The 13,667-nt window shown below is 37.6% G+C and overlaps 1 protein-coding gene across 7 annotated transcripts in view; it reads right to left on the bottom strand.

The window, feature by feature from the left end:
* Positions 1-13,667, bottom strand: part of FTO (FTO alpha-ketoglutarate dependent dioxygenase) — a 251,219-nt gene that overhangs the window by 175,304 nt on the left and 62,248 nt on the right. For all 7 annotated transcript variants that reach the window (XM_054840453.1, XM_054840452.1, XM_054840451.1 and 4 more), the window contains 2 exons: positions 7,419-7,498; positions 5,618-5,761 (listed from right to left, as the gene is read on the bottom strand). In XM_054840453.1, coding sequence (XP_054696428.1) covers positions 5,618-5,761; positions 7,419-7,498 — 224 coding nt within the window. The remainder of the gene's footprint in view (positions 1-5,617; positions 5,762-7,418; positions 7,499-13,667) is intronic.

Raw genomic sequence — 13,667 nt, 5'->3', positions numbered from 1 at the left:
ATGATGTCTGGCAAACATGTTTCAGGAAATGAATCACATGAGACCATTAATCAATGAAAAAACATTTTTAAATTAAAATCAATGTTACAATGTTACAATATGGCTCATCACAACAAGAATCTCAATCCAATTTTTGACTAGTCATATTGCTTTGTTACATGCAATTTCAGTCCAATCCAAGTCTGGCATCCTGGCCAAATTTTAAATGTATTTTGATCCTATACAGAATATACAACTTGACACACAAGAGCTGCTTTTTAGGTGCAAGAGGTACAGTTTAGCAACAGCCTAGTTAATTTTCTGAAGGATTAGCTGGTCTCATCAGAGGTCAGTGTACCAAATTGCAACGTGTGGCTGTTCAACGATGTGGGCTGCCATTTACTAGGGCTCTCCTACTCAGGGCCACTCTCATCCCACAGTGTCTCAGTTTAGCTCTAAACCAAGTTAATAAAATGGGAATTGGGGAGAAAAAACTGTGTTTCATCCACCACCTTAGCCATCAAGCTGCTTGACAAGTGACTGCTCTGCACTGTCACCTCTGAACAGACAACTGTTGGTTCGGGGCGGGGGGGAAGTCGTCTTGAGGCAATGGTGACACGATTTCTCTATCCCTCTATCCTTGTTTTAGACATATGCAAGCATAAATACTTAGTTTTGCTAAAAATCTCCAGAGATTTCAGTTATGCTAAGTTTGTTTGGTGTTTATAAATAACGCATGAACACTTTTTAGACCACATCAATTACAAAGTACAGGTTTTAACAAGAACATATGCTATCTGCTCTCCAAGTTCTCCTCAGAGCTGTACGTCCTCCTGCCTTCCTTGAGCTCTATTCAGCAATGGTTTTCCTGCAGCCGGAAGACACTCCTGTTGGCTTGCCTCCTTCCACAAACAGGAGGAGCTGTACCAGGAAAAAAGCCCGCAACAGTAAATACTGGAGAGAGACAAAAAAACTCAATTCTAGCCTTAGTGGAGCTGAAGTTACAGAACATTCATCTTCCGTGACAAAGCTCTCGGGTTAATAGCTCTTGCCAAGGATTTTGTCAAAGATTTTTAATTCGGAGACTCCCATGTATCAGAGCTAACTTCAGTTAGCATTAGAAAGCTCTTTACACGACTGAACAGGACAAAGCCTAAACATATTAACACATAGAAATGATATATGCTGAGTGTTTTAGGAATAATTTTCATCTCCTAATTAATTTTCACTTATGACTTACATCTGTGCAAGTAAGCTCAGAATCAGGCCTCCTATGTCTGACCTCAACATATTTTCAAGTTGTCCTTTAAACAATGATTAAAGGCCAATTTTAGGTTATAGTCAATACTGGGTAGTAAAAGGCCAACAGTAGCATTTGACATTTTGTGAGGCAGTGCTCCTCAGTCAATTATTTAAAAGTATTGGTTATTAAATGCCACACATGTAGGTGATCTATATTTTCTCTCTTCTGTACTAGCCAGCCACCAACCATGCAGTCAGCTCACTGTGATGTGCTAAAACATATTAACCTTCCTTTGGCTACGTACACTGCTACCCTTTCTCAGCAGTGACCTCAGCGTCGAACACCATATACCTTCAACTCAGCAGCTAGCCCCGGCTTTTCTACATCCCTGTGCATTCACCACACTTGAATTTATCTACTGCTGCCATAAAAATAGATTTGCTGTAGGCAAAAGTGACTGTACCTCACAAGTGACAGAGCAACCAATTCGGTCGCAAGTTTTAATCATGGTAATCAGGATTTGATAATCACAGCTGCACAAAAACTCCGATGAGGACAAACCCCTACTTTTTCAAACGTGAGTACTTACTTTGAAATCTGCTACATTTTCAACATAATCCCTAGATGCTAAAACACTTCCTTTAGTGTTTTACTTTATAGACAACATCCGATTATTAGTTTGGTGTTTGCAAATAAAGAAGCCTTGGAACTACCTCACGCAACATGAACTATTACCACATTTTGCATTACTCAGAGCAAGGAAAACAAATTTTCTTTGAAATGTGAAGAATAGGCCAGTGATGATCTTTTCTACAGATTTATTTTTATATGTATGAGCATTTACATCATCTGTCCAGCAGTGTTTTATTGCTTTAAAAAGCATTTCCTTGCCAATGGGTTTCCCCAGGTCCCCCGTAGCTCTGTTTGGGCCATACCCAGTAGCTGTATATATTTTGGAAAGCCAAGTGCGATTCAGTACAGGCAAGAGGTTCACATTCATTGAACTCTGCAAAATCAATCATTTCAGGATAAATTATTACTGGCCAAGCAACAATTTGATTACTTAAAGGGTAACTCCATTCCAGCTCTACCACTACATGTGCATTGTTAGGCTACTGCACTCCACAGCCGTCCAGGTAATTACTTCTGTTCACCCTGCTACCTCTGTTGACTGGATAACCTGCCAGTGAAGTATTTGTTCAGACTGCAAGCCCATAAGCTACTCGGGTAAGCAGCACGTGAACACCCTTAATTAAGGTATCTCTACTTAAAACTACAAAGTATATACCGGGAGTGAAGTGACTCACACATCTAACAGCACATACCTCACAATTACTCAGGTATTCCTTTGAAGGCTGTTTTAGTGAGGGAGACCATGACATCGAAGCTAAGTCTAAAGAAATATTAAACTTCTACCTGGCTGCCTGCTAGAGATGCTAAAAACCTCCTCAGGTTAGCATCTTTCTTATTCGACAGGAAGAGCTCTATCAAGACACCCAAGACAGGGCTCTGACAAACAAACTCTGGGAAACCTAACATCAGTAAAGACATCCCCCAGGTACTCACCCATACCCCCTTTTAGAGGTTTCTCTACCCACTACAAAAATAGAAAAAACTAAGTCTCCAGCTATGCTTCAGATCTTCAGTTCAAACCCACTTTATCAGCACAGCAAGTCAATTTTCGTGCCCAGGAATACAAAAGTGAAGGCACAGAATCATACCTCATTCTTTCAGACTTGCTCTTAGGCTTTTCCCCTCTAGCAGACACAGATAATTCATTCAGACCTCATTTGGCAGAGCAGCTAATTCCAGCACAGACTGTGAATCTCTGCTAAACCACTATATTTTACCTTAGCCACACACAGCCTGATGGTCCTGTGATGGTTCTGTTCCAGTTCATGATCTCTGATGTCTACTTCAGAGGTGCCAGCAAGAGGGGTAAAAAAACTCCAACCCACAGCATTTCAGAAGATAAAGAATCTAGAACAATGGCTGCATCTAGTTATCTGAGTTAAACACTGTGAAGAACTTCAGTTTGTTGATAATATTTGAAAGTAAAATACAACCGTACCACCTCCTCTAGAGATGGGACTACTACCTAATTTCAAGCTCATCATCTCTGGTCCAGAAGGACAGAAAAAAAAAAAAATCACAAGAGTTTTAGAACTAGCACAGAAAGCTGTGTATCAGACAGAAATACACAGGCAAAATTGGGTGGCAGTTCTTCATTAATTCTGTTTGGCTTTTTGTGCAATTTTGTCTTTTGTATTTAAAAATGCTAAGAAACCAATGGGGCAAAAAGTGACCAAATCCTGACCACAAGGATCAAATAGAAGACTCATTTACATCAGTAGTTAAACAGTTTGATTCTTTAAAGAAATAAAACACATTCTTGTTCATCTGCCTGAGAAAAATTTGAGCCTAAACCCTGTATTAGTGCCCAAAACCATAAAGATTTATTGTACAGTGACTAAAAGAAGGTAGGAAGCTTTTATATGCAAAAAAAAGTTGCATTAGCCTCACAGATCCATATGTTTTCACTTCAGTGATGTTCGAAAAAATGTGCATTTACCACAGTGATAAGCCACTAGTAATTTTGTCTACTTGTGCAGCAAATAAATGAAATTCAAATAGCACTTTAACATACAGACTTTATCCTTCAAGTGAAGAGGTGACCTTGGGGGAGGGGGAAACCCCCACCCAAAAAAAAAAAAAAAAAAAAAAAGAGGTGAGTGGGTATTCTCTTTTCAAATGAAATATAGATCCAATGTGTCTACTAAGTCTAAGTGCGCAATATGTACAAGTTAAACAATGATTTCTGTTACAGTAAATCCCATATGCATAACAGGAAACATCCCTGTATGTCACACAGCAAAATTATTCAGGTGACTGCAAACACCAGGGGCTAGTCTCTCACCTGATGTAAACGGCACATGCCTTTGATGTCAAAGGACCCGTGCAAATTTACACCAGCTGTGCATGTGGCCCTCGCTGTGCAAACCACATATGCGTATAGTTTTATGGACTGAGCCTGATGAATGTTTTGTAAAAGCCTGCATGCAGACTTCTTTAAATTGCTCTAGGAGCTGTTTTGCTAAAAGTCACGGGTGCAAGTCTTTTGCCATCGCTATACTCAATTTTACCAACTGTAAACACAATACAGATAAAAATGTGTTCTACAAAGTTTTAGTAACAATACACAATCTTCTATTCCTTAGCAGATAACAATTTAATCAGTTTTTACAAATTCTAATTTGACTGAAAACTACCTATGTATTATACAGCTCCTAATAGTGATCATACTTATCTTGGTAGAAATACAGCACAGCTCCTTCAAAATGTCTGAATATAAGGGTGCTGTAAAAACCCACTGATATTTAAGCAAAAAATGGTTCAGAAGTTTGTAGTAACTGGTTGCTATAGCTGTTTTTAAACAGAGATGATCATCAGTACTTCACAGTTAGGAATAGCTGAAAGCTTTGTTTCAGGAGGAAGGACAGCTTTCCAGAGCAGCTAAACAATGTCATTTTAAACTCTTAATGCATAGCCTTTACTATGTTTTCTGTAACTTTAAAAAAAGAAAGCAAAAAAAAGTATTAAATTTACCATATTCAGAAACACTACTCTTGTAAGAAGACCCAGTCCATTGTGTCACATTCCTGACTCTATCCACTAACAGAGAATAAGCCAAATTACATTTTTTGTGATACTGCCTACTTTTATACCAGGAAAAATTACCTATTATTTCTGCAGTTTCCCATACTGTCTGATACTTTCAGTTCATTTGTCAGATCAATGTGTTTGTTAAGACTCCAGATCTGTACTTCAAACAAGAAAGCACTGCCAGCTTCAAGGGAATCCTGCAAAAGTGCATTGTTACACCGGCATATTTTGTAGCACAGAACAACCTGCTTAAATATGTTCCTCACAATTATTTCCACTATATTTTCTTCAGAATATGCTTTAAAGCACGTGCTCACAATTCTGTCACACCTGGCATTCTGTAAAAACCTGGTTCAACACCTGACAAACGACTGAAAAATTTTACCTGCTCTTTCCCTTTAATTTTTCTCTCTCCCTTTTTGTTAGAGAAGTGCTCGAGTAGTTTGGTTTGTCCACCACGCTATCAGGTTTGGTACAATATTACTGAAACTACTCTTTTACTCTACCAGCAGAGAGATCTTAAGAAGTAAAAATGAAAACTTCGTGGGAAAGTATCAATCCAAGTTAACCCCAATTATTGTACCCAAGTAAGAGAGTCATAAAAAACACATTTCAAACTTTTACAGAGCAATGCCTCATGAGTAGCTGAACACACTTAATTGCCATTAACTCCATGAGCAGACTGCACCTCACGGAACCTGGCTGAAGTATTTTCAGGGCACATCATCTCACCTCATTATGTATTTCTTCTACTTGCTTTATAACTGCAGTTTCCAGTGATTTCAAAGATAAAGCCATTGAATCGGAATCAGTCTGCAAATTCTGGAGTGCCAGTTCACATTGTCCAAATATGTACTCCAACGTTCCTCTTGAACACTATAAAGACACAAATAAAAATGTATATATGGCCACTTCAGAACATATGTATTTCTCAAATATACCAAATTATTCGCTGCTGAAATAATCAAAGTAAAGGAGCAGAACGAATGTATTTTTGTAACTTTATTTCATGATCTTTTAAAGAAAAGCATAATGATCCTGGATCGTCTATATAGTTATTGATATAAATCATGCAAAAGTCTAATTCATCAAACATCTAGCCAAACAGTACAGCATAGATTGAAAGGAGAAAGAAAAGAATTCCTCTTAAATTTACTTTACAAATGCAGCATACAAAAATATGGCCATAGTTTCCCTTGCTTCCTGGCCAGTTTTTGCCGGTATGTCAGAATCAGTCGTATTTGCCCAGTTGTATGGGCTCCCAGTAACGCTAAAATGGAGTTCCATATCCAGTCCAAGAGAGTTGTTTGCTTACAAGGTATAGATAATATGAACAAAACAAATTTGCGCTTCTGCTCCTTTTGTTTTGTTTTTGTTCAGTTTCCTCCAAAATTAGAAGGAAATCTGTAAAAATCCTTTTCAAACAAAAGAAAGAAGACATCTACATCTTTTAATTATTTTCAATTAAGTGTCTGTACCTTTGGTTAAATTTCCAGGATGCACCTTCAGTTAAATTTCCAGGAATATTCTTGAATCTCATATTATTGATAAACAAAATTTCCATACTATACAAACTTGAAGTCACAACAGTTTAAAAAAAAAGTATAATCACTTAATAGAGAAGCTTTTCATACTGTGAAAATAAGTGTGCATTTTCCTGCAAAAGTAACACAGAGACAGGAGCAGTAGGTCAGAGCACTCTTAAAATGAGAGAGGAAAAATACAGAACTATTTGTTTTAAAACATACAGTGCACTTATGTCAAAGCCCAGTTCAAGCAAGCAGCGTGTATATTTCTCTGGGAAATAAAGGCACTTTGTTATAATACGACTTATATGTACGTGTATGTTCATGTTTGGTGCTGCTGCTTCATTTCCATTCCTGCAGAAATTAGGAAGAGCAATGGAGAAAAGAAGTATATGGATATATGTGTATCTCTTGCTTCAACAGCAGTATATTTTACCTTGATGAAAGAAGAAAGTGGTAATTGTAATTTAAAATAATATCTTTTTACAATACAGACTGTTTTTATTTTTCTGTATGCTTTCCCATTAGAATACCAGAAAACAAAACTACCAATAACACCATTGAAAGGAATAGGGAAGTCTAGTAAAATAAAATTAAAATAAAGTCTTTGCACTTGAGAATCTCAGGCTGAAGCTTTGTTATCTCAGAATGACTCTCAGACAAGGGACTCTGTATCACTTTTCTGCTTCTTCAATCCTCAGATGCACAGAAGGATCCAATTTAAAGCAGACTCATGACTGCTTTTAGGTGTTCTGACCTCCTAAAGGCCATTTTTGCCAGTGGACATCGCTGACATACGTGCTTTGAGCATTTCTACCTCACAATGAATACTACCTTTCAACTAGGATCGGGATATGAACACAGCAAAAAAAGTTTAAAGTATTTGAGGTAAAAATACAGCATAACTGTGAACCACAGTTCCAGATAAGACAACATGATGCTACATATACGGTACCAGAAGATTAGTTTTATGAATGACCAAACAGCAAACCATTTTTGATACTTACATCTGCCACTCTGTGAGTTGAGCTGAATCGAGGTGAAAAACCAGCCAGAACACAGTGTTGATGTGTCATATTGAGATCATCTAGGGACAGATTAGAAAACCTTAAGTACAAGGAAAAATTATACTTAATAAAACTTATTCTGGCTGAATATGAATTAAAGACACTACAGTAAGCATTTTAAGAAAAAAATAATTGAGAATTCAGTCAGATAATACTATCTTCACAGAGCTCTAGTGTTTAGCAGAGCATGATAACTATTCACTGTCCTAGTGCTACAAAGATCTCTATTCATACTAGTTTTCTCCCACTTTATGCAGTTTAGAAGTGGCATTTTCCTACCTCTTATGGGAAAAATTCAACTAAAATGAATTCAAAGTTGAGGTTCACTACAAACAACAGGCTAGTCAGAAATTACAATTTCTTTTCTCAAAAATCACTACACAACACTGACATTTCTTGAAAAAAGAAACAAAGAAAGGGAAAGAAGAAAAAGACCTATTATTTTATCTTTTTACCTGAAACTTATCTGAAGTTCTCCCTTCAGCTCAGAGTCAAGAAGCTGGGAACCCAGAAAGTACAATCTGCTCAAAGACCTGTCTCCAAAGCGCTTCATTCGCATAGCCTGCCAGAGGGCTGTCATGGAGTTCACAAACTGGCAAACAACCTCACAAACCCTGTAGATGCAATCTACTTGGTTGTCATCAGAGTTTCATCAAAATTATCGTAACTGAAGAACGCTTGAATTCTGACTATTAGCACTTCTTAGAGGAAACATCTTCCTCTGGAAAAATTCAGACTAAATCTAGCAACAACATTCACTGTTACATAGAAAACCATTCATGAAGTGCTCTCAATTCAAACAGTTTTGGTGTTAAGGTTGAGAAGGCAGCATAATTTTAACAAGACATTCAGGAAAAATCTATCAAAAATTTCTGTAAAAATCACTCCTGGGTTACAGTTTTGTAAGTTAGTAGAAAGAGACTAAAACCCCACACAAAACTAGGTGACCTAAGTGTCACGAAGCAAAAACCATCATAGACAGAATTAGAAGAGAACAGGAATAGAGACCTACAAGATGCTAGTTAAGTTGGAGTCTGTATTTTCAACAATATCTATTTTTTGAAGGAATTTAACTTCAGTCATCTGAATACAGCATGATGAGAAATTATCAAGCTTCATCCTTCCATCACAAATATAATTTCTCTTTAAGAGATCAATATTTGCAAACCCTGAACCTGATATCCCAAATTCCTACTGATTTTTGAAAATGCTCTTCTGACCATAGTAACAAGACTATCAGACTGAAAAGAACACAGTGTGGGAGGTTTAATGGTATTCTCTTCATTACTGAAAGAAGAGATGCTTTAACACTTTTACCTTCCAAGAGGTCTGAAACTTTAAAATTAAGAAAAGTCTAATGAATAAAAGCGCAGAAAAATTCCTTAATTTATCCTGGTTGTAAGAATAGTGTCTTTTTTTTTTAAATTGAATTTCATAGGCAACTATTAACCAAGTTCATACCCAAGACAACAGATAATCAGAAAAACAATTTATATAAGGAACAGGCAGATAGTGGTATGAAACAGGATTGAATTCCCACTGAGAAAATTTAGATGGGAGGCTTATTTTCTAGTTGCATAAGGTTTGCAGATAGGTGAAGTTGAAAAGAGAGGGGAAAAAAACTCCAAAACAAAGAGAACATAGGAAAAAGTGATTTCCTGCATAAACCTAAGAGGGTTAAATTGCATAGATCCAAGCCTTGCAAGGGCCACAGAACAGTATTATCTCTGGACATTGCAAGAGTTAAATACCACAATCACTTTCAAGACAAATTGTGACAGAAAACAAATGTAAACACTTCCATCACCCCATTCAGTGCTCATTCACTGTGGTGTGGTGTACGTAGCAAACACAGCATTAGAAGTATTACATTTTGATTTGCACCTTTATTCAAACCCTTGGCAAATCTTTCATTGTAGAGCTCCCCCTTGAAATTGCTTCCAACTGTCTCTAATCCTTTATGACTCTTAGAAAGAAGCCTGTAATTTTAATTTAAGAGTTTATAATTAATCTAAAACTGTAATTGTACAAAAATAGTTGAAGCTTCATGGCTTGTATGTCTCAAAGGATATTTGAAAAATACATTCTAGGTCTTAAAAGATTACAGTAAAGATTTGCTTTTCTTTTTTTCCTTCTAAAAACATATTAATTGAAAAGAAAAAAGCACTCTCTGTTAAATTGGCCATTGTCCATTTGGCAGCAAAAGCTTTTATTCAGATACAGAACACTGCATCCAGATTATTATTTTGGTTTTAGAGCCAAACCCAAACTGTTACCTTCCTTGGACACCCATGTCAAAACTACCGCGGCGCACTCGTGCTTTTAGGTAAAACACAATACATAGGGAGTTAACATCAGTTTTACATGACTAAACACTGATCCAGGAGGTCTGGAAAACCAAGGCACAGCCTCTCCATCACATTAAACGCACGCATATACAAATAGGAATATACTTACACTTGTTCTGAATTTGAGGTAAGAGCCACGCAACAGCGGGCCCTTATCTTGCCATAGATTCAGGACAACTCTGGCAGGGACATCTCATTTCAATATCTATTACAAACCCAAAATCCCACAAAACTTATGTGAACCGTATAATGCACATGAGAAGTGACTTTCTATTTTCAATCACCATTAACACCAACTTAGCCAGGCATTTAGTACAGTTGCAAGAACTGTCACACAATCCCTTCTTGTTAAAACAGTCTTGCCTTCCACATGGACTCTTAGGAGATGCATATGGCAATTCACTAACTGCTAGGTAAGAAAGAAGTTTTGAGAATTGCGCTACAACTTTCCACTTACATGACTGTTCCTCTCCCAAAGCTTTCCCATGTCTATGAAAAATGCTGTCACTTGCACAGTGACATTTTTCTGAAGTCTGATCAGGCTTTTCACTTCTTTTTATAAAATTTAACCCACTACAAATTATCCAAATTTAAAATAGTAATTCTAGAAAACAATCAAGAAAAACTAATGAAGTCACATACGTGCTAGAGCGCTATCCTGAGCAGAGAATTTTCTCAATGAGCGCCTCATCACACGCATTAAAGCTGTTCATATTTACCTGTATTAACAGGATACCATTGTGCCGCCAGTCACCGTGCAAGCGTGGATGACGACTTGCACTTCAGGCGGTATAATGCCTAAATCTGTTTCCCCAAAATACCAACAATATTGTAAAGGGCTTGTTTGCATTCTAAGGAACACAACTGGGTTGGTAACAGACACTTGGTGTTTGAATGCTAGAAAAAACATAACTTACATTTTCTGAGGTGGAGCACCTAAGAAACAAGGAGGCTATTTCCTGCATATGTGTCATATGGCAAAATCTCTATTTCTTTTAAATGGATCATTTTATTCTTTTATTTCTACTACTTTCTGCCTGTCACTTCCCAATGAATCATCTGCCACCTTACAGCCAGATCCCATTATAGGGCTACTATAGCCGAGGCAAGATTTATTAAAAGAAATTAATCACATGTATGATTGTGTACAGGTGGCCAAAGCCACCTTGGAAAACAAAGTTATCGACTTGAAGTCTGTTGAAATAATCTGGAGGTCAGATTTTGACTTTACAGATGAAGTACTAAGAAGTCACAAGAGTATTTCACAGATGATCTGATTAGCTGCAAATACACACGACTATTTGACACAACCTCCAGCTACAGAAACTCAGATAACATACCTTGTGTAAAAACAGGAGGTTTTATTTAATAGAGATCCCTATTCCTCACACCCGCAGGAAAAAAGAAAAAGAAAACAAACTCCAAACAACACAGAACCATCTATGGTACTTGGTGCTTTAATACATTTACCCGTGCAAGGCCTCTGTAAGGTTGGTAACAGACACAGGAAAGCCTAAGGGTAAGGAGAGGCGAAGGCACTTGCCGAAGTCTGCGTGGAAATTCTGCGAGAGAACCAGGCTTACAGCTCCTAAAACTACTGCTATTCTTTTAACACCTGACCACCCTTCTGCCATCAGATGCAGACAATCCTTCTCTCTGTGGACCCCCCTATCAGACAAGCTTCTCAGCAATGTTCCTGCTATTTACAGGCAGCAGATACATCTTGGAATCTGGACGCTGTATATTCTATTTTAAATTGTGGGAGCAAGGTCATGCCATAGATCGTTCTGTCCCTCCCCTGTACAGACTTCTGTCATCCTGTTCTTTTCTCAACTACATATCTCCCAGCACAGAATCTCAGCAGAGTCCTCTCCACTGCTTGGAACTACCGCCAGCTCCTCTCTGATCCTGTTCTTCTCAGTCCCTGTCCCTGCTCTGTGCACGCCTCACTGTACGCTTTCTTCTAGGCAGCTGAACTACCTGGGCACCACCAGCAGAAACACTGAAAGCCCTGTGCTCGTATAGCCTTTGTCAAAAGAATGAACCCATGGATGTGTGCATGTACATACACTTAACTGGCATACATATACTTAACTAATTCTACTACTTAACTAATTATCAAAGCACCAGTGAGGTGAGGAGCTGAAGCACTCAGAAACAATGACCGCATACCCATGTCACTGCAGACTATGAAGACATAACAAAGACAAGGTAGAAAGAGAGGAAATTCATTCTTGGCCAACCCTTACAGAAAGGAGTAGGGACTAACGGCCCCAAACTTACTACTTAACCCAAAGTACTTCCCAGAAAAACACAAACCACAATGGAAAATGCTCTCAGAATTAGCAACAGGGTTTATAATGTCTTTTCAAATCACATAAAACACTGAATCTTCTTTCAAGTGTTCTTGAAAAAAGAGTGTTCTTCACTAAAAAGTGAACTTTTTAGACAGTTGTCTTTTTGTCACCTATTTCATGAAGCAGATAATAGGTACAGTGGGGTTTAAAGCACTAGCACTAGCAAAAGCTTTGATATTCTAAACACAAATACCTACAAAGGCGAATTGGACTTGCACTATTAGTTTTCTTAACTACCACAAGCAAAGAGTTTTATTTTTAACTGTATTACAGTGCAATTTTGAAAAGTACTAAAATGCTTTTTCACCATTTCCAATTCTACTTGTATCTAACTGCACACAATGCTTCAACAGGAGAAAGCCTAACTAAACTAGTTTTACTGTAGGTATGTCAGCAGAAAGCACCAGGAAGGTATGTCTCCTTCCCCAAGAAATTATGGGTCAATGGAATATGACTTTCATAACAGAAAGGTAGAGGGATGATCTGTCCCTAATTAAGAAATATTTTTAGTTTTTAAACAAGAAAAGCGTGCACAAACAAAACACATAATTAATTAAAAGGCTGATCTTAAAAAAAAAAGTCTGGGATTTGCCAAACTTCATGATCAAAGTTTGGTAATGACAAATACATTTCTGGGGTTCAAAGTCTTAAGAATCAAGGAATAGAGCATTTGGATGAAATGTGGACTCAAGGAAAAAAAAAAACAAACGGGGGGTTAAAAAACTCCAACACATTCAAGATGCTAGAGAGCAAAGAGGGTTCAAGTTAGTTTGTGGAAATAGAAGCAGATTAAATATCTAGAAATAGTTTAATGAGCCACTATATACATGTGGAAGTGTTTCCATTAAATATTTATCTTTAACCACAAGCCAACCTCTGCAATGTGCACACCCTACTTCTGGTTGGTTATGAAAATAATTTTTTGATGCTTCTTGAACTATAATTTGCTGGGGTGGGGAGGGGTATAAGATTCCAAGTTCATCTTCATGCTGTTTTAAAACCCTAACCTTCAAGCAAGAGCTTGATCTATGGGAAACAGCTGCAGAAAAGTAAATCTCCCTTTGAAAAAGTCCAGAATGTATTTTTGTTAAGTATGTTTTGAAGTCATGGTAGGAAAATTAGTGAAAATTGTAAATCTGCTTGCAAATCTGGTCATGTCTAACTCAAAGATCAGGGGAAAGATTCCAATTTAATAGTAAGACCATGACAACCCTAGTTAAGCATGCTCTAGGACAGAGCAGATGGGGCCCTTTGCTCACCTCCACGCGTTTTGGATTTATTGCATGCACCCAACACGTTTCATATTAGACACCCCTTGACTGTGTACTTGAGACAGCAGGGTTCAGTATGCACTTCCTCTGCAGACCAATATATTATTCTAAATTGAGCTAAAGTGTTTCCGTTTCATGAGTGATATAAAGTTCAGATTTGAGTTTTTAGGCAGCAGATTTGCAGTCATTCAGCAGATCTTTCTTCTTCATATC

Source organism: Grus americana, chromosome 13 (assembly GCF_028858705.1).
Source record: "Grus americana isolate bGruAme1 chromosome 13, bGruAme1.mat, whole genome shotgun sequence".
Taxonomy (NCBI): Eukaryota; Metazoa; Chordata; class Aves; order Gruiformes; family Gruidae; genus Grus; species Grus americana.
This window is presented reverse-complemented; position numbering and strand designations above follow the sequence as displayed.